Source organism: Myotis myotis, unplaced genomic scaffold (genome assembly GCF_014108235.1).
Source record: "Myotis myotis isolate mMyoMyo1 unplaced genomic scaffold, mMyoMyo1.p scaffold_m19_p_15, whole genome shotgun sequence".
NCBI classification, from domain to species: Eukaryota; Metazoa; Chordata; class Mammalia; order Chiroptera; family Vespertilionidae; genus Myotis; species Myotis myotis.
Window position 1 is genome coordinate 34,483,357 of NW_023416319.1, and position 19,646 is coordinate 34,503,002.

The 19,646-nt window shown below is 39.5% G+C and overlaps 1 protein-coding gene and 1 long non-coding RNA gene across 2 annotated transcripts in view; one reads left to right on the plus strand and one right to left on the minus strand.

Moving 5' to 3' along the window:
• The first annotated feature begins 949 nt into the window (after window positions 1-949).
• Window positions 950-14,183, plus strand: LOC118670041. The gene is made up of 4 exons (XR_004972205.1): window positions 950-1,058; window positions 1,174-1,268; window positions 6,729-6,889; window positions 14,072-14,183. It is a non-coding gene; the product is annotated as an uncharacterized LOC118670041 (long non-coding RNA).
• The window catches only part of TMEM26 (transmembrane protein 26), a 41,711-nt gene continuing 33,254 nt past the window's right edge, over window positions 11,190-19,646 (minus strand). The window contains 2 exon segments of the mRNA XM_036336827.1: window positions 11,190-15,582; window positions 17,866-17,942. Of these exon segments, the coding sequence (XP_036192720.1) occupies window positions 15,158-15,582; window positions 17,866-17,942 (502 nt within the window). The 3' untranslated portion in view covers window positions 11,190-15,157.

Below are 19,646 nucleotides of genomic sequence, written 5' to 3' on the forward strand. Positions count from 1 at the left end.
TTTTGGATGTGATTCAGACTTTCCAAGGTTACCAATTCAGGTTTTACAGAAAAAAATTCTATCTCTCTGACGAGAGCTATCCATGGGAAGTTGAGGGACAAAAAGTTAAGGAATTAGAAGACAGGATGCTGTGACAGGGCATTTAATGAGCACTTAAAGAACTTACTTTCATGCCAAAGAAAGAAGCCAGTTTAGAATAGGTTTTAATTTATGCAAATGAAGAAGTCAGAGAAAGAAGAGAAAGGAGGACTTACTGTTTCAGTTTCACTTTGACTTGCTGCAGACTCTTGTCCCCAGTGACCTAAAGTGCTGGTATGAAAGAGGAAGAGCTGGGAAGGGAAGAGGGAAACTGAAAATATCTTCTGTAAAACACCCCACATATTCCATGTTGCTGTGCCTTTCTCTTATTATCTTAATTGTCTTAGAAAACATGGTAAGGGTTTCAGTGTGGCAAGGACAAAAAAAATGACTTTTCTTTTTCCCAGCTCCATTCAATATAGAAAAGAAAACAGTGACATAATGAATCCCAGTGCCACAGAAACACAGCAGCAGTTTGCTTTGAACAAATGTGCACAACCTACATCTCTCTTTGATTCCTCTAACATTCCTAAAGATGGAAGCTGTTGGGAGCAAAGCAGCCCATGTCCAATGAAACAGAGTGGTAATTTAATTACCTTTCAATTATGCCAATAGATGTTGTTGTCATCTTATGAAAGTGGCTTTGGACCCACTTTCAGGGACAGCAGGACCCATTTTGCCAGTCAAAGCTAACTTTGGAAAATTTCAGACCAATGGGAAAGGCAAATCTTTTCAGCTTTTTAAGTTGGTTTGTGCTTGCTGATGGAACAGAATCATTTCATAATGAATTCCTGCCTGGGGATCTTAACCTTTGGACTTGAGCCTCTGATCAGCCCCAAAGACATGACCTTTGCAAATCATTTGGCCCTTCTGAGCATTCATTTCCTCATTGGACTAAAAAACAAAGAGCTTTTCTTCTGAGTGGTTGTGAGATAGAAAGGACTGATGCAAAAGCCTATAAACTCTAAAATGTTGGGCAGGTAAAATTATTTTAAGGGTATTATAGATATTACATGTTATTAGCAGAAAACTGAACATGTTTAATTTTTTTTTGTTTTATTGTGTGATTTTGTTTGTATTTTGCTCTTATGACAGGTCATTTTGGTCTTGAATTTGCCATCCACTGGAATACAACTAGGACGACCTGACCCTTCTCTTCTCCCAGCTTTTATTCCTCGGCTTTGAAAGAGGTAAGATCTAACATCCCTTCAAGCTCAAAGGCTCCAAAGGTATGTGACTCAAAATACAAATAAAGAGCAGGATCTATCTTGAGTAAAATCCTGTGTGGGCAACATTTGAAAGGAAGTCAATAGCATGATACGAAGTGAAAGAGCATTTTTTAAGGTACTTGAAAGCTAAAAAATAGAAATTATAATCATTTGCTCAGGCTTCTCCAAGAAGTTGGGGAAATGAGGTCTGTATTCTTTGGAAGGTTCTGATTGAAAAGAAGATTTTTATTAAGTTTTAGAAAAGCCATAAGGCAAGGATGAATTCTGTGATAGCTGCTCAGATATTTCCTGAACATTATCCCTTTCGAGGGATGGGAGCTTTGATGAATGTGGCTGTCATCCCCAGAGATGCCATGTTCTGTCTAATAAATGGATCAGTGCCTGGATGTTTAGTCTTCTGTGGAAGAACACAAAGATTTGAGGGTAAGCTTATTTTGCTTGGTGCTGATTTTACATCAGTGCAGGTGGGTGTGCGATTTTAAAACACAAATTACCAGGATGCTGTAGATAACCAGTGCTCAGGATGTATGTGCAGTAGAACCAGAGATGTCTGAGTTCAGTCAGGTCTGACTCAACAGCCTCCAAAGTGGAAGCAACGGAGGATCCAGAAATACCAGCCGTTGCCACTCATGCCTTTGACTCTCAAGCCAGAATAAACTGGTCTAGATGATTTTTTTTTTGTCACGTCTGATTCAGCAGCGTGTAGCTTAATGGGCTGCTTCCCCAAAGAGAAAAGTGGTGGACATCTGCTCTTAAAAATGACTGGCATGTTCCCCAACCTAGCATTTTCTCTAAGGCTTTTATGCTACATATCACTTAAGTATAATTTTAAACTTTTTTGAAAAAGTACTTGCAAAGAGTTCATGAAAGAGATTGTAATCTTCAAGTATAGACCAAATATGTCTTTCTTCTAAGATTCTTTGGCTATCATTGAGATTTCTAGAATGTGATGACCCCAACTACTCTTTCCTTCAGCCCAGTGAGTCTGTGTAAAAAAAAAAAAAAAAAAAAAAAAAGAAAAAAGCTCACTGCCCCTCACATGTGACAAACAAGCATCCTCTACCTTGGGCATCTACTAGGAATACACTTTAGATTGTTGTGAAGGTCCATACAATGCTTTTAAGATTTCCGTGGTGCTTTCACATGAATAGTGTCCCACCACGTTGAGCATAGAACTGTGGCTGAGTTCAAACAGAAGCCTGTCCAGAATAGCTGCATCCTTTGAAAAGAAGACAGCAGATTATAGCCAAAATCGTTATAGGTGCAAGATGAGCTCTTGCAATGTTTGAGGGATCCTACAGCGGCCAGCCCACAGAGATCAAGAGCCATCAACCTACAAAACATATTTTCAAAAAACAAATAACTTTCTTTTCTTTCAAATCAGCCCTCTCAGATCGCCTTTCTTTTTTACATCCCTCTCATATTTCAAAGTGCATGTTGGGAGCAAGGCTGGGTTCTTCAGGTTCTACACAAAACCCATAGAGAACCAAAACTAGCCCTTCACTGGCATGAAGATAGGTGGTAGAGACCAAAGTTTATGGTGGTTATAGCAGCATTTTTTTCCCCGAAAGACTATGGATATAAATTTTCTCAAAAGCAAGGGCAATATCTTATTCATTTGCGTATCCCTCACATAGCTAGCAGTGGCTTGTATATAGAAGGCATTAAAAGATATTTGTTGATGCCATTGATCATCCACAGAATAAACCATTATTTCACATGTATCATTAGAGTCTATGGGACACAGAAAGATGAATAAAACAAGGTCCCAATTCCAGAATCTATCACAGCACCACTTGGTCTAGACTTCAAATTTATAAAAGGTCTGAACCATAGACATTTTTCATTTCTTCAAATGAAGATATAAATGCCTTCATAGAAGTAATACTGATCAGATTGGGAGCAGAAGTTGTTCATCAATCAAATTTAAGTTAAGCCACAATTTTTGTTACATTTTTATGTCTTTTATCTTTAAATATTTAATTAAAAAATTATCCCACTTATGTAAACTTTATCTACCTAGTATCTATCATTTTCTATCTATTTTATATGAAATAAAATATTCATGAAAGAATGGCCTCCAAAGTATTTATAATGTCCATTGAAGTAAGGTGGACCAGCTATAATACTCTATTACACCCGATGGTTTATTGTTCTGTATGTTTGAAATCTTACATAGGACACATATGACATATAATCAAAGAAAAGCAACAAAAGTGTGTTCATTATGCAAAACAAGAAATAGGATTCAGCAAATGTGTGAATGAGGCAAGTCAATCAAAATGCTTGAGCCAAAATAACTGGGATGGTGGTTGTATTAACATAACAGAAACTGAGGGTTCAGGAAAAGGAACTGAATTGGGAGAGGACATGTTGAACTGGAAGTACTAGAAAAGCATCTCTTTGGAAATGTAGGAGAGGATTGGGAAAAGCTGGTGATATACACTTAAGGGGCCATTGGTGGGAGTGAAATGGCAAAGGGAGAGATTAATCCAAATGGGCAAAATTAAAGTTGTACATTTAGAGAATAAGGAATTAAACAGACCCATAGCTATAGAAAGGACCTATCACCATGGGAGTGGAGGAGGCCACAAAGAAAAGGCATTTCATAGCACCAAAGGCAGCGGGTTAAGTGGATAATGGGCCTGTGGTATTTGGTGATTAGGCCTATTTCTACATTCACACTGAGGAGTAGGTGGGCATTATGTCCTCAAGAATAGTTAAAATTAGGAAAAGCTTAAGAAATGATAATAAATGAGTAAAGCAGAATATGTATAGTATGGATTTAGTTTTGTAAAAGAATCCTAGATATAAATAAGCACAGAAAAAAAGAATGCACTCAGCAGTAGTTTGGGAGCAGCTAGCCACTGGGGACAGAGGTGAACAAGACAGGTACCCTTGACCTCTACATTATAGGTAGGGTAGACAGTGAACAAATACACATATAAAGATCATGTTGACTAGCAAAATATGCTATGAATAAAATAAAGATTGATGTGATGGAGATCATTGGGAAAGGGGGAAATTGGTGACCTTTCTGAGGGCCTTGCATTTAAGCTGAATCCAGATGAAAAGAAGAGTCCAGCTCTCAGAAAATAGGACTTGGAGCTGGGGGCTGTCCCAGGAAGAACAAAGTCCCAAGACAGAAAGAAGCTTGTGAATTCTGGGAACAGACAAAATTTCAGTGTGTCTGGAGCTACATGGTTATTATAAGATATGGCTCATGCCCTCAGACAGATGACAGGTTTGGCGGAGACAGACATATAAACAAATTGTTACATATATTATGATAAATACTGAGCAGAGAAAAGTACAAAGTGCTTTGAAAGAAGAGTCAGTTCTGGAAGCAAGCAGATGTGATCGTTGAGCTAAGCTTCTGAAGCTTTTGGGGAGGGTTGCCAAGTTGGTGACCACTGAGTGGGAAATATTGCTAGAAGGGAGAATTTTTGTAAGGAGCAGGGATGGTGTCACCAAGGCAATATAAATAGAAGCTGTTAGGTTAGTAAATACAGGAGAAACTGCATAGTTCAACCAGACCTAAAAAGAAGAGGGGAAATCTTCTGAGACCACTGACCTATTACTTGTCCTATAGACCCTAGGCCAAGACCACGATAAGTGATAAATCCCATAGCTCTACACCTGCATTGTCTTACCTGGTGTTCTCATCAGCATTGCTTCTTCTTCAAAGGAAGCCCTAGAAATCAGGAACCCAGGACTAGAGAATGTCTCTGCTATCAGATGATGCCCACACTCACTCTCCTGGGGTTCCCATAGGGTATAGAACAGTCTCCTCCTCCCCTGGTCATCAACTCTGCCTGGGGAAATGGGCCACCCCTGAGAAATGAGGGATGGATAAACAAGAGTCGGTAACAGAGTGGTGGCATGGAGGACATTGCTGAAAAAGAAACAGCATTTTACACAAACACATAGCAGTGTACAGATTAAAGACAAGTTTAGGGGACCATGAGTAGTACATTATGGTGGCAGCTGGATGTATGTGTGTGTGCAGTGGTGGGAAACAAAGTTTAAAAGTTTGTGACCAGCCTGTGAAAAGTGTTAAATGATTTCCTTGGGACTTCATGCTTGATCTTGTTGGCACTGAGGCATCATCCAAGTGTTTTGAATAAAAGAGACATATGCTCAATTGTGCATTTTAGAGCAGCTCTGAATGCAGTTGAAATAGTATGATGGGGTATAAAACCAGGAGGTTGGATGACCAGTCGAAAAATGACTGCAGTCACTGAGGCAAGGAATGATGAGACACTGAATTAGGAGAGTAGCAGTTGATGTAAGAGGGTGGCTGCAAGACTGAAAGGAATTATAAGCAGCATAACTGGAAGAATTTTGGGATTACTTATATAGGAGGGATAAGAAAGAAGAGCGAAGGGTCAGTTTTAGTACAGGCGCCTGAGTGGCTGGAGATGCTGCTAACATTGTATGGGGTACAGAGGCGGGAGGGGAGGGGAGCACATAAGGCATTGGGCATATTAAGATATGTATTCTAACCCAGCCGGCATGGCTCAGTGTTTGAGCATCGACCTATGAACCAGGAGGTCATGTTTTGATTCCTGGTCAGGGCACATACCCCGGTTGAGGCTTGATCCCCAATGTGGGGCATGCAGGAGGCAGCCAATCAATTATTCTCTCTCATCTTTGATGTTTTTATCTCTGTCTCCCTCTTCCTTCCTCTCTGAAATCAATAAAAATATGTATATATTTTTAAAAGATATGTATTCTATATATAGAGTGTATATACTTAAAGAATATCCAAGACTGTGGCTGCAAATTCAGTCATGAAGTCCAGGAAAGGTTGAAGTTAGATCCCAATAAAAACCCAAAACTTATAGGAGTTTGTTGAAACAATAGGGCTGATAATATAATTACAGCTTTTGACCCAGCTGTTAGCTGTCACTCAGGTCATATGGGAACCTTTGAATAATAGGGAAGAACATTCTTTGCCAGAAGGTAGAAACAACCCCCAAGATCACAGAAACAGAGCCATCTGAATTCTCCTGCTATGCACTTGGCAGAAGCTGAACAACAGCATCCACAGAGAAAACATATTTTGACTTGTAGATCCAATTTTCCTTGCCCAAATTCTTAGTTTGGATAGAAAGACTATATGATATCTGACATATGGTTGGTTTAGGAATTTTTGTTTTCTTCAATAATTTGATCAGATTTGCATATGATCCATTTGATCACTTACCACAATCAATTGTAAATTTAGTAAATATTTAACAGAAATCTAAAAAGCTTACATACACACAAGTTAGATGGGCTATGGCTACAAACTTGGAAACAGATGCACATATTCTTTCAGAAGTTTTCTCTTTCAGGGTTCCTTCATTCCTTATCTCTCCCAGGGAAATCAGCTTGACTATGAAATTCAATGTGAAATTCTTCTATGGTTTGTTTTAGTGGCACCATAAATGTCGGAAGGTGAAAGTGCCAGAGCAGTTGTCACAAAGTATCGCATGGTATTCATCAACATCCAATGAAGTGTTTTGGTCAGTTTGATTTTCCTGTGGTCTTAAAGGTCTAGTCATTATTTCACTTCCCTGGGCTTGATGCTTCCCAAGGTAAGTAGTATTTGGCATGGGTTAAACTTTTGATTTATCTAAAGCATCTGAAAATCATCCTAAGTTATAAAAGTAGTCTTTTGCTTTGGTGAAAGTGATGTGTTTTGTCTTTATTTACAAAATGATATCAGAATACCCTGTACATAGCAGTAGGCTCTGTAAGTTGGTGAGGTTTCTTTTTATTAATAATTGTTTTCAAAATTATGAAAGGAACACATACTTAAAACCTGCAAACTATAAAAAGCATAAAGGTAAAAAAAAGAGAGAGAAGAGAGAGAGAGAGAGAGAGAGAGAGAGAGAGAGAGAGAGAGAGAGAGAGAGAAAGAAAAGGTGGAATGTCCAGGATCATTGGAAACATGAGCATATTTCATACACTTAAAGCTATGGATTATACCGGTATTTATAAAAAGAGTGACATACTAACCTCAAGGTTTGTGCTCTTACTTTTACAATATCTGTAATTGTTCCTTCTCAGCACTTATGGATCTATTTTATTCCTTTTGAAAGCTACATGGTCATATGTAGTATAAACGCTCCACAACTCAATGATGACCCTGTTGGTGCTACTATAGGAATTACTATTGGTGGACACTATACTGCTTTGAACAGCCTTATACACACATTTTTGCATACATTTATCTGTAGAATATATTCTTAGAAGTTGAGTTGCTGGCTCAGATGATAAATGAATTTTTATTTCTGACTGATATTGCCAAATTGTCTTCCAAAGAAGTTGTACCAATTTGCATCTTCACTAGCAGTGAATAAAAATGTCTGCTTCCCCCAATCCCTTCTAATACAACATTCTAAAATATTTTTGAATCTTTGCCAACCCGATGATTCAAAAATGGTATCTGTGGTTTAGTTTGCATTTCAGAAATGGCATTTCATTCTGAGTTGATTTGCATTTCCTTAACTATTTCTTTTTCAGTGAACCATATACTTATATATTTGGCTCATTATTCCAATGTGTTGGGTTGTTTTTTCCCTAATTTGTAAGAACCCATTCGCTTATCAAGAAAATGAATGCTTTGTTACATTTGTTGCAAAAATACTTACTCAGTTAATTCAACCTGTGAATTCACTTATGGTGCTTTTATGATGTTAAAAGTTCAACTTCGCAACTTAAAATTTATGAATTGTCTAAAGGTTTATAGTTTTATGTTTTTCTTAGAAAACATTCTCAATATTGTAAATATAAAAACAAAGTTTTCTATAGTTTTTATATTTTCATTTTAATGTTTAATTCTTTGATCCATCTGAAAGTGTTTTGGATAAAAGGATTGAGGTAAGGGTACACTTTGATATTCTAAAAACCAGCTATAATACTCTATCACACCCTCATGATTTATCACATAGCAAAATCCTTATATAATTTAGTCTATTTCTTGACCTTATTCTGTTCCATTTTTCTGCCTGACAGAATCAAATTCTCTTGGTTATTGTAGCTCTATAGTATATTTAATATACTGAAAGCTCTCTTTCATTTTTTCTCCTTTTAGTATTTTCCAGGTATCCTTCATGCTTATCTATAATAATAAAAGCATAATATGCTAATTAGACCAGATGTCCTTCCGAACAAAGCTGGGGCTGCAAGGGAAGCTGGGGTCCTGGGTGCCAGAGGGAAGCTGGTGCTGGCAGCAGGGGGTAGGAAAGCCTACTCTTGCATGAATTTCATGCATCGGGCCTCTACTTTTATTATAAAATGTTTAAAATCAGCTAAATTGAAATTTTATTGATATCACTATAAAGATTGTTTTAAATTTATACATCAATTTAGAAGAAATTAATACATTTTAAAATATCATCTTCTTACTATTCCCCAAAAGAATATATCTTTCCATTTGTTAAATTATTCACTAATGGTCCTCAAAATAATTTTAAAGTTTTCTTTACATGGATCTTATACATTCACTAGTGGCCTGGTGCATGAAATTCATGCACATTAAAAGGAAATTAATGAGAGGAAATAGTTTAATATTGCTATTTGCCCTTTCTCTATAATAGAAGTATCAGAGAAGAAAGAAAATTAGTAAAATGTATATGAAAATCTCCTTCCTATCAGAGTCTGGGGCACGCCGCAGGTCCTAGAGTCAAGTCCCTGCCCACCACCTGCATGCACTTAGAAAATGCAGGAGACCTAAACCCAGCCAGCCCCACCCCTATTGGGTGAGAACCAGACCTGCCCGGCCCCACCCCCATCAAGCCCCGCTGGGTGGGGGGGCACAGCCTCAGGTCCCCGGCCTGGTGCCAGGGTGGGTGGCGCGACTTGAGGTCCCCTGGCCCAGCACTGGGGCTGGGGGGACATGGCCTGAGGTCCCCCATCAAGCCCCACGAGGCAGGGGACACAGCCTGAGGTCCCCTGTCAATGAGTTCCCTTGCCCAGGTGATGTGCCATGCAGCCTCAGGTCCCTGCTGTTTGGTCATGATGTTACGGCATCCCAGCTAATTTTCATATTCCTCTATTATTATATAGACTAGAGGCCCATTGCACAAAGAGATTCATGCAATAGGCCTTCCCTTCCCCTGGCTGCCGGCACCAGTTTTCCTCCGGCACCGGTTTTCCTCTGGCACCCAGGACCCAGGCCTTTGCTCCGGCCAGAGCCTTCAGTCTTCTCTCTGCCGCTTCGCCCCTATGTATGCAAATTAACTGCCATATTTGTTGGGTTAATTTGCATACTCTCCTGATTGGCTGGTGAGTGTAGCGGGGGGGAGGAGGGGGGTCAATTAACATGTTTGTCTATTATTAGGTAAAATTAAATTTATTTCTGTGTATTTTTCAGTTCTAGTTCATTTTGTATGGAAATCTCTTCTTCAAATACATATTCTGTGTGATGTTTGTTTATAGAGAGAAAAGCTATTGATTTTTTTCAGGATTTTAGATTACTTTTAACTAGGGGCCCAGTGCACAAATTCGTGCACCTTGAAAGGAACTATTGGTCTCAAGGCTGCGGTGGGCACAGGAGCAGGTCTTAGCCCAATCTCCAGGCTCCCGCCTGGCCCCTCCCACCGTGCCCCCCCAGCCCCCTGCCTGCTGGCAACCCCATTCCCGCCGCCGCTCCCATGCGCTGATGCCGCTGGTCCCGCTTGCACCTGCTGATAGCATGGAATGATTAGGGCCAATGCCAGCAGTGGGTGCGAGTGGCAGCTGCTGCCATGATTGCCCCCCAGGAGCAGGAGGCGGTAGAGAAGCCCTCAGGGGCAATCAGGGCTGGCAGCCACCGCTCGCACACGCTGACGGCACCGAGCGATCAGGGCTGACAATGGGCGCCAGCAGCGGGTTCAAGCAGGGTCGGCGCTGGCAGCAGGTGCAAGTGCTGGGCGGGACTATGGTGCGCCAGAGCAAAGAATTTTCAGTAACCACCAGAGGCTTGCACCGATGACAGCAACTGGCCTTGGTCTGGTGCCACCTCTCACCTGCTCCACCACCTGCTCCACCATGTTGCTTGCTCTGCTGCCTGCTGCTGACGCCCACCATGTTCCGCACACGTCCCCTGGTGGTCAGTGCACATCATAGCGACTGGTTGTTCAGTTGTTCAGTTCTGCTGTTTGGTCTATTTGCATATTAGGGAGATATATATATATATACACACACACACACACACACACACACACACATATACACACGCACACATACATATACATATATACATATACATATATTTCCTTTGGTTTTTATGTGCTTTTTTGGTTATTCAAGACTCAATCTTCAACAAAGAAATGATAAAATTGGCTCGTCTTTTCTAATTTCTGTACCTCTCATTTCTCTTGTATGAGTGCACCAAAAGGAAAAAAATAGTGATGTATTCATGATACCTTTGGCTATTCAGAAGTTTTACAGCTTTACATAGGAAAAGCTGTCCGTCTTTGCTTTCAGAGCTTCTGAGATTCACATCTTTCTCTGAGAGATATTTCCCGTTCTGCAATGCTAAAGACACATTTCATGTTTTCTTCTAATATTTTATAGTTTTCAGTTTTTCATTTAGATTCTTTAATCCATCTGGAATTTATTTCTATATATTGCGTGAGATAAAAATCTAACTTTATTTTTTCCAGATGGCTTGCAAAATTTCCCAACATCATTTATAAAATTGGTCAGTCTTTCCTCACTAGTTTGAAATGCCACTTTAGTCATACTCTAAATAGATCATTGTTGTTTTTTTTTAAACCAGAGCTTACAATCTAAATGAAATGAATTACAGTGGAGAACAAAGACAAGTAATTCAAACAAAAAATGAACATTGAGATAAAGTTGTAAACAAATTATTTAATGTATATATAATAAAATACAAATGTCATTCATTGCAAAATAGTATAAATATGAGTAATTAAGAGAAAATATTCATATAAAATATTCAGAGGCTGAACATCCATAAGATATAAGGTTATAGCGGTTGATTATTAAAACATTGTTTAGAATAACTCCCATCATATGAAACGTTATTTGAAGCCTAGGAGATTTAACCATCCTCCAGCTGCCTAGTTTAACCCCAAATCAGATGTTTCTGACAGTGGATCAGAATGTCCTTTAAGTAAAAAAGCCAAGTCTGAAATTAGAAAAAGTGTAACAATCTCCTTTTATAATTCAAGATTGTTTGGTTTTTCACTTACTTCTCTGAGGCTCTGTAATATTTCAGTATCTCATTTTCCTGGCAGTAGAGTGAGCCTGGACAGAGACTTGGCCTCTTGCAATTGTTTCTTTTAACAGGAGAGTTGATTAAGAGTCATTGAGATGAAATGCCAAAGATAATAAAAGTCAGTGTTGAACTCTGAAACCTGGATGGAAATCCTAAAGCATGCACACCTACAACTCACGCCTTCCCATGGCTTTGAAAATTTGCTCTTAAGCTAAGAATCAATATTATAATAGCGAATCCTGATTTTTCTTAGCCACGTCTCTCTGGTCTACAAATCCTGAGATGCTGCTATGAACTGCTGCAAAGCCAATTGACACATTTGTATAACAATCTCATTTTGGAAGATTAAAAAGAATGTTATTGACAATGCAAGTTTTTGTTTTCATATGTTGTCTGTATCAGCTTCAATAAAAATTAACAAAGTCATCAAAGACAAAAACAGATTACTCATCTTGCAATGCCAAGTCAGGTCCTCTGAGACCCAGCTAGGGAGGGCAAGCAACACCAACAAGGTGGTTGCGAGGTGAGTTTTTACACAGCACACTGTATGTAAAACACGCACACTGTATTTTCTCACAAGTGAGCTATGTTCTGAGGGAGGACATTTGATTGAGCTTTCATCAAGCAGTTAAAATACAACAATAACAAATAAATCACTTTCTTCAGTGGTTGGGGGATTGGCGTGTGTCTGTAGGGGGTGGTACAGAGCTATGGCCTGCATCACAGTATACAGATAATCTGAGGCACTTATTGCAAATTACAAGGAGACAAGTCCCAGGATGTCAACACATGGGATGTAACTGTTGTTCTAGACACTTCATAGAGAACAATTGATGTTTTCAAACATTACCATGTTTGGCAATCTACAATAAAGAAGTACAGTAACAATAACTTTTTAATTTTTCATGAGGGGTCCTAGAGATAAAACCTGGACTTAAGTTTTATTTTTAAATAAGCTGAATGAAAAGAGATTTTCTTTCTGCAATAAAAACACTAAATTCAAAAGGGTGGGAATGCTGGCAGTTAGGTGAACAAAGGATGCCTTTGGCGGATTTTCCTGGAAAATGTTGCTGGGGCATGTTTCTGTTTTTTCACCATTGATTGCTGAGATGGTTCTGGGTGCTCTTTGCCTTCTTGGGACTCCAAATGAAGCTAGACTCTGGACTTTACATTTCCAGGCCTTCGGAGGAGTGCTAATTACAAAATACTTTACTAAAATGCTAGAAACTCATTCACAAAGCCAAGCCAAGTCTCAGATTTGAAAGCATTTAAAAATATCCTTGCAACAGCCCGTATTACTTTATACTCATCTATTTTTAGAGCCCCAATGTTTGTTTTGCTGGAAGAAAAAATTAAAACATGTAAAGTATGCCATGAGCAAATCTGCAGTAATAAGTAGCACATACATGTTGTGGAGGAAAACATTCACCATGAAACAGTCAACATAAAAACAGATTCTGCGGAGGCGGTTTTATAAATAGCAGCTATTATTTTGCTTTCAATTGTGAAGCATTTTAAATAACAAGCCCTTAAAAGTTGTCAAGTTTCTTCCTTTAGATATATATGATTTCCTGATCTTTCATAAAATTATTATGGAAAATTATAAATGGATCCCATTAGTTTCATGTGTAATTTTACAATCATATTGTTAAAATTAGAAACACATGGGAGAAAAGAAAGAAATAGGAACATGATATTAGGCACTGAAGAAGCCAATAATTGGAAATTATTCATTTCTCTATATAAAAACAAAAAATGCCTATGGAACTTTTAATCAAATCTTTTGAACAGATGTCATGCCATAGAGATTTATAGATCAAATTGTCCCAATTAATTGTCATTAAATCCCACCCACCTTAGGGACATACCCTGCCTTACCTTTAGCAGGGTCTCTTTGAGTTCCTGAGCATAGTAACAGGAGGAACTGCGCTTTGAACCCCAAAAGGACGGTTTGGCACTGTTTGCCTCATATAATTACTGTGATACAGCCAGGTAAATTTTCCCACTGTATCTTTAAAAGCAAACATTGTTTTAAAAGGTTCTGAATCACCTCCATCTGAAATGTATAGCAGTGTATAAAGGAAAAGTGTGACTATGACAATATTGGGGAAATGAACTCTTAACGCAGGGCAGAAAGGTGGAATTTCCCGATTTCCGCAATGCTGTGCCACACAACTTCTGACCCCGTCACTAATCAAGGGCTGCTGGCAGTGTGTAGAACTGATGTAAGCCCTGTCCCCAACATCTTCCCTGGGACCAGAGGCCATCTCCAGCAGTGGCAGTTCAGACTGCTGGCAGGCACCAGAAACTAGGGTCACCCTTAAAGGGCCTGTATCCCCGATCCACACTGCTGCAGTGCTTCCTCGCGTCAGCCCACATGATTGGACTTGGCTATGCAGAAAACGGTGACGTGCAGTTAAGAAAATACTGACAAATGCCGCCAATCACGTTCCGAGTGGAAATTGTGACTTCGCGGCATTACCAGTATTTCCTGCCTCGCAACCGGTGGGTCTGTAACTGAAATGGCTTGCTGTGAATTTTGCAGTGCCCCAGCCAGAAGCGATAAAATTTCTGTAAGAGCATATGCGCCATGACAGAATGCCACATCAGCCCAGAAGAATGATTTTCCCGGGAAGCTCTGTGCAGAGAAGCTGGGCAGAGATTTTCACTGTTTCCAGCCCCCAGTGAGGTAATGTTAAAGGCACATTTTCCTTTATTTGTTCTGCATTCACTGAATGTAGTTTTTTTCTCTTTTTTTTAATGTCAGAGGGACATTGCAGAAAAGATCAGATGAGACAGTCTGACAATGGAGCCAAGGTTGAAAGCTCCTCTGTTTTCAGGTAACAGCCCCGGACGGTTTGTCTGTACTCAGTCTCTTGAGGGCATGTCGTTGTAACCCTGCCCATAGCTTGTCAGACAGTTCAAGACAAACAAATCACTTAGTTGTTGAACAGCTATAACATCTGATACCATCACACAAATTGTAACAATAGCCACTAATCAAAGTTCTTTTCATTCAGTTTAAGAAAGAGAACTTCTCAGCTTTGGCTTGATTACCTAAAAGTAAAAGCCTTTCAAAGTGAAAGGCAACAAGCATTTATTTGAGATCAATAAAAAAAAGCTCCTCAGAATGCATTGATTCAGGCCGAAGCCCAAATCGTGCTCTGATTAGGAGACAATGGCAAAGGGTATTTATGAGGAAGGAAAAGGGAACAATTACATCAATAGAAGAGAGGCCTTTCTATTGGTGCAGATAACATAGTGCCACTAATTCGAAAAATGTTTTTGATTTTTGGTCAGGTCGCCATCAGTCCGGTAGTCAAAATATCTACTTTCTTACTATCCTTGCAAACACTTCTTTGGGACACGTGGTTGCGTTAGGCTCGGTCCAGAGGCTGTTTTGTCCTGTGTTAACATCCCAAAGTGTGAGGCACGTGACCTGCAAGGCAGTTCCTCTGGCCTGGCAGCGCCTGCCCCATTTCAGAGTGGCTCTGCTTATATCGTTTTGACGGGTTCAGGCCCCTTTTTGTTGTTCTTTTGAAAATTACTACATGTAAGGTTTAGAAGAACAGAGGGAGGTTCTGTTCGGACGAAGAACTGGGGCGTCAAGCGTGCGGCTGCCCATAACTAACTACGGGGTGGGGGGCGAGTCCTCCGAGGCGCCTGGCGAGGCCCGCAAAGGCACAGCCATGCCCTCCTTGGAGCCACCCTCCCAAGCCCCAGGGGAGACCCCACTCTCCAGGGGCTCGGCAGGGCCGCCCCGCTCTCCTTTCAGGACCTCTGGCTGCCTTCGCAGAGAGGCACGGGCGCCCAGTGCCAGGACAACCAGGCGGTAGAGGTGTAACATCACCACGAGGAAATTCTTTACAGCAAAGAACACCAGCATCTGGTTGAAAACTTTGTAATAGGCCATCAGTACGAGACGCACGATGAGGAAGGGACCGTCTTGTATGAAGACGCTGATTCCAATGTTCCACAGATCGGCACTGTATTGGCAAAAGAACAGGCTGGGGAACCCCCTCGCCCTCAGAGACAAGGGGCACACGACATGCTGAACTGAAAACACAAGACACACCAATTAATGTATCTCTCTGAAACGTCAGAAAGGAAGACAAGAATGAAATGGGAACAAGTCTCCAACACTGGGTGCCCTCCTAGTTCATGACTGAGAGTGACTGGAATTTCATTCAGTCTGAACAGGGGAAACATCCTTGGTCATTGTATATGCAACGATATGTTATGTTTCCAATAAAGCACACCAAAGAAAGCCAGTCCTCTAGTTTATGTGCATGTTAGCAATTCAGATCACCTTCCAGTCCTCACACTGGGAAAAGCACAATTAACCAGGATAGAGAGACTCAAGAACAGAGGAAACCACCACATTAGTCCCTGGGTCTGCAGTGTGGGGAGGCCGCACAGCGGATGCCCTGGGCCTCGTCAGGGGGCCTGGCTGCCTCTCCTTGGCTTCCTCATTCTTTGGCAGGAAGATGCTGGGCAAGTTCATCTGCCTGAGTCTCATTTTCCTGCTTTGAGAAATGGGGTAACAATGACATCTGTGAGGAGAAAGTCGCCATCTCACTGATTCTTGTTTGTTTCCATTAGAATAACACCCTTGGCTCCTTTCTCCTCTCTCACATTATCTTCTCCTTGGGATAATGAGTGACTTCCCTGGCTGCCAGGTCTGGAGATGCAACAGAGTAAGCATGGCCCGGAACCTTTGGCCTCTTCTCCTAGAGAGCTACCTATTTATGGATGGACTTACTTTATCCTCTGTGTACATGGTGTTGTGAAAATTCAAGCACTTATATTCAAATTCAAACTTAACTCCTGTTCAACATATTTTTCTAATGGTGGTGAAAAAACAAAAAACATAGCCATTGTTATTTTGTCTAATTCCTTATGGTTTTGTTTCACAGTTTACAAGAAAAACTGGATATAATTACTGATTTTCCAGTTGAATAAAATGAGGTCTAATCAACAAATGAACCTTTTTGTTTTAATTTCTAAAATGTGAATTTAATTTAGGGTCAAGGGCAGAAAATAATCCTTTAATAATAACGAAGCCTTCCATTTGGAGCTTTCAAACAAAGAATGCCTGTCTGCTAAAGCCTGCAAATATTATGAAGCTGCTTTGATATGAACATAATGTTGTTCCCTGGAAAATACAATAGTAATTTAGTCAGAAGTAACATTTGGTCTTTGTTTTTCAAACAGCTGCATAACATTATCACCCTCTGAAAGTTTACACAATTTCTTTCTTAAATAAAAATTTTTTTAGCAAGGCTATAAACCACAAGATATGGGAGGGTGAAGACCAGCAGATTGAAAGACAATAAACAACAATAACAAAAGATCGATAATAGTCTTTACAAAGAAGTGAGAGTCAGGAAAAGGCTCCCAGCGGACTTCTGAAGAGTATTATTGTTCCATATGTAGAGTGATGGTGCCTAATATTCTGTCCAAAGACACCAGCCAATTAATGGGTATAGGACACCTTGCAGGGCACATTATGACAAAACCTCTCTCTCTCTCCCTTTCTCCCCTCTCCCTCTCCCTCTTCCTCTCTCTCTCTCTCTCTCTCTCTCTCTCTCGTGTTATTGGCATACATTTGTTTGTTTGCAATTATTAACTGGTAATTAGGTTTTTGGTATTTCCAAAAAGCTATAGCCACTCTTTCCATCTATCCTAGTGACAATTTTGTTTCAGAAACGTAGATGCTAAGGTTTAAAATGACCCCTGAAATGTCTAGGCCTATCAAAGTGAGCCAAAAAAAGATGCAGAAAATTTTATTTTTTTATGTTTATTTTATTGAATTTATTGGTGTTACATTGGTTAATAAAAGTATATAGGTTTCAGGTGTACAATTCTTTGATACATCACCTGTATATGGTATTGTGTGTTCACCACCCAGTCAACTCTACTCCCATCACTATTTATTCCCCCTTTACTTTCTTCTACCTCTCCCCACCCCCTTTTCCCTCTGATAATCACTACTTTCTGTGTCAATGTATTCTTTTTTCTTTGCTCAGTTCCTTCATCTTCTCACCCATTCCCCCAGTCCCTCCTCTCTGACAGTTGACAGTCTAGTCTCTGTCTCTCTAAGTCTGCTTCTATTGTGTTTGTTAGTTTATTTTGTTCATTAGATTCCACATATAAATGAAATCTGCAGATGGCTTTCCTAAGTTTTAATCTACTTTTCATCTAAACTGAACTGGAACTGACACTGAGATATCAAAAGATAAAAATGATAATTCTCTTAAATGCCTCCTTAGCTCTATTATAATCTATGATCAAGAGTTGTAATTTTCTGTTTCATTGAGAAAACATCAAGACACTTACCTGCCAGGTCAAGTGGAAACTGCAGCATGCTCCAGGTCCAAATACAAAGGATGCCATAGACTAGGCTAGGGTTATTCCTAGAATGCAGACAAATTTTAAATTAGCAATTAAAATATGATCACATGCAGAAAGGAGAACTCTTTTCTCTTTCTTCTCATATTTTAGTATACCCTAATAAGTCTTACTATATTTTGCTGATATAATAAATCCATGAAAAATCCATGCATAATTACAATGGAATAATGTAAAAGATGAGGGAAAACACAGAGTCAGAAAGGTTGGCCTTGACCACCACATGTGCCAACATCTGTGTGAATTATGGCAAAGCCATGTTGCTGTCTTTAGTTTTGCAAAATCATGCCAACATTAAAGGAGAGAAAATCTGGGGGAAATGTTAGATGTTGACCTGGAAACTCAGAGGGCTGATATGAAGAAATTTCAAGGAGAAAAAGTGAAAAGTCTTCTAAGGTCCTAAGATTCAAACTTTAAAATATATCTCAAAAGTGCTAGATGATGCCCAACAAGTAAAAGCTCAGCATTAAAAGAAAGCTATCCTCATTTGGAAAACAAATGGGGAGATAAATCCAATTATCAAAGATTTATACCATATTTTAGAATGTAAGTCAAGGAACATGACTGTTTTATTTACCTCTGTATCCTCAGTGCCTAGAATAGTGCCTGGCCAATAATAGACACTCACCAAATATCTATGGAAGAAACTTTTGAATGTACAAAAGAAGGACCCACACTTGGCAAATATACAAATGTCCTAGATCTGGAAGAATAGTCTGGAAGACTAAAGTCATAAAGAATAGAGGTTACAAAAATAAAAAACATATTTCAAAGTAGCAAAGTCACTTTTTTTTAGCAAAAATATCAGTGATCATTTTCAGGTTAGTGGTGTAATAACAGATCTTGTTGCCAACTTCCCTGTCAAGAGGGGTTTTCAGACTGGAGAGAGAGAGAGATAGAGAGAAAAAAAAAGCATCAGAGAAGAGTAACTGAAACCAAACTGCATGAGGTAATTGTAAGGAATACCTTTAAATGCTTCAAGTATTGAGTGTCTCAAAAATTAGATCTCAAAACTCAGAGAGAGTTTGGAAATGAGAATTCTAAGCCATCATTATCTGTCTTGGCAGTTAATGGTGGAGACAAGGTTGGTGACTAAATAAATAAATAAATAAATAATTGAAGTCCTAACTTTCAAAATGAAGCAGAAGGATATCTTAAACTACAAAAGGCACACTTACTGTTAATCCTTAGTTAGATTATAGGTGACTATTTAAAAGATTTCTGAGAGCCCTTATGGAACACAGCAATCACTAGGAATCAGCACAGGTAACCTAAGAATAATTAGCACTCAACTATGATTATTTTTTCTCTCTTTCTTTTAAATAGAAGTAGGATTACCAGGCAGGTAATGATATATAAATTAATAATTGACATTGGGATTTTACCAAAGCTTAGGAAAAGCCTCTCATAGTGTTCCTATTAAGATTAAGAAATATTTTGGGTATGAGTATAGTTAGGTGGCGTCCTAACTGCGTAAAATGACTCTCCAAAGGGAGCTCTCTAATGGGTTGCTGCAGGCTCTGGCTTTGATCCTGTTCTACTTTGTATTTCATCAATGACTTGGTTGCCAACGTTGATGGAAGTCTTCCCATATGCACATACGACATGGAGGTTGGATGGGAAGCTAAAATTCCAGGAGACACAGTCAGGATCCCAAAAGATCTTGACTGGATAATCTAGAATAGTATAAAAGAGGTAGCATTTCACAG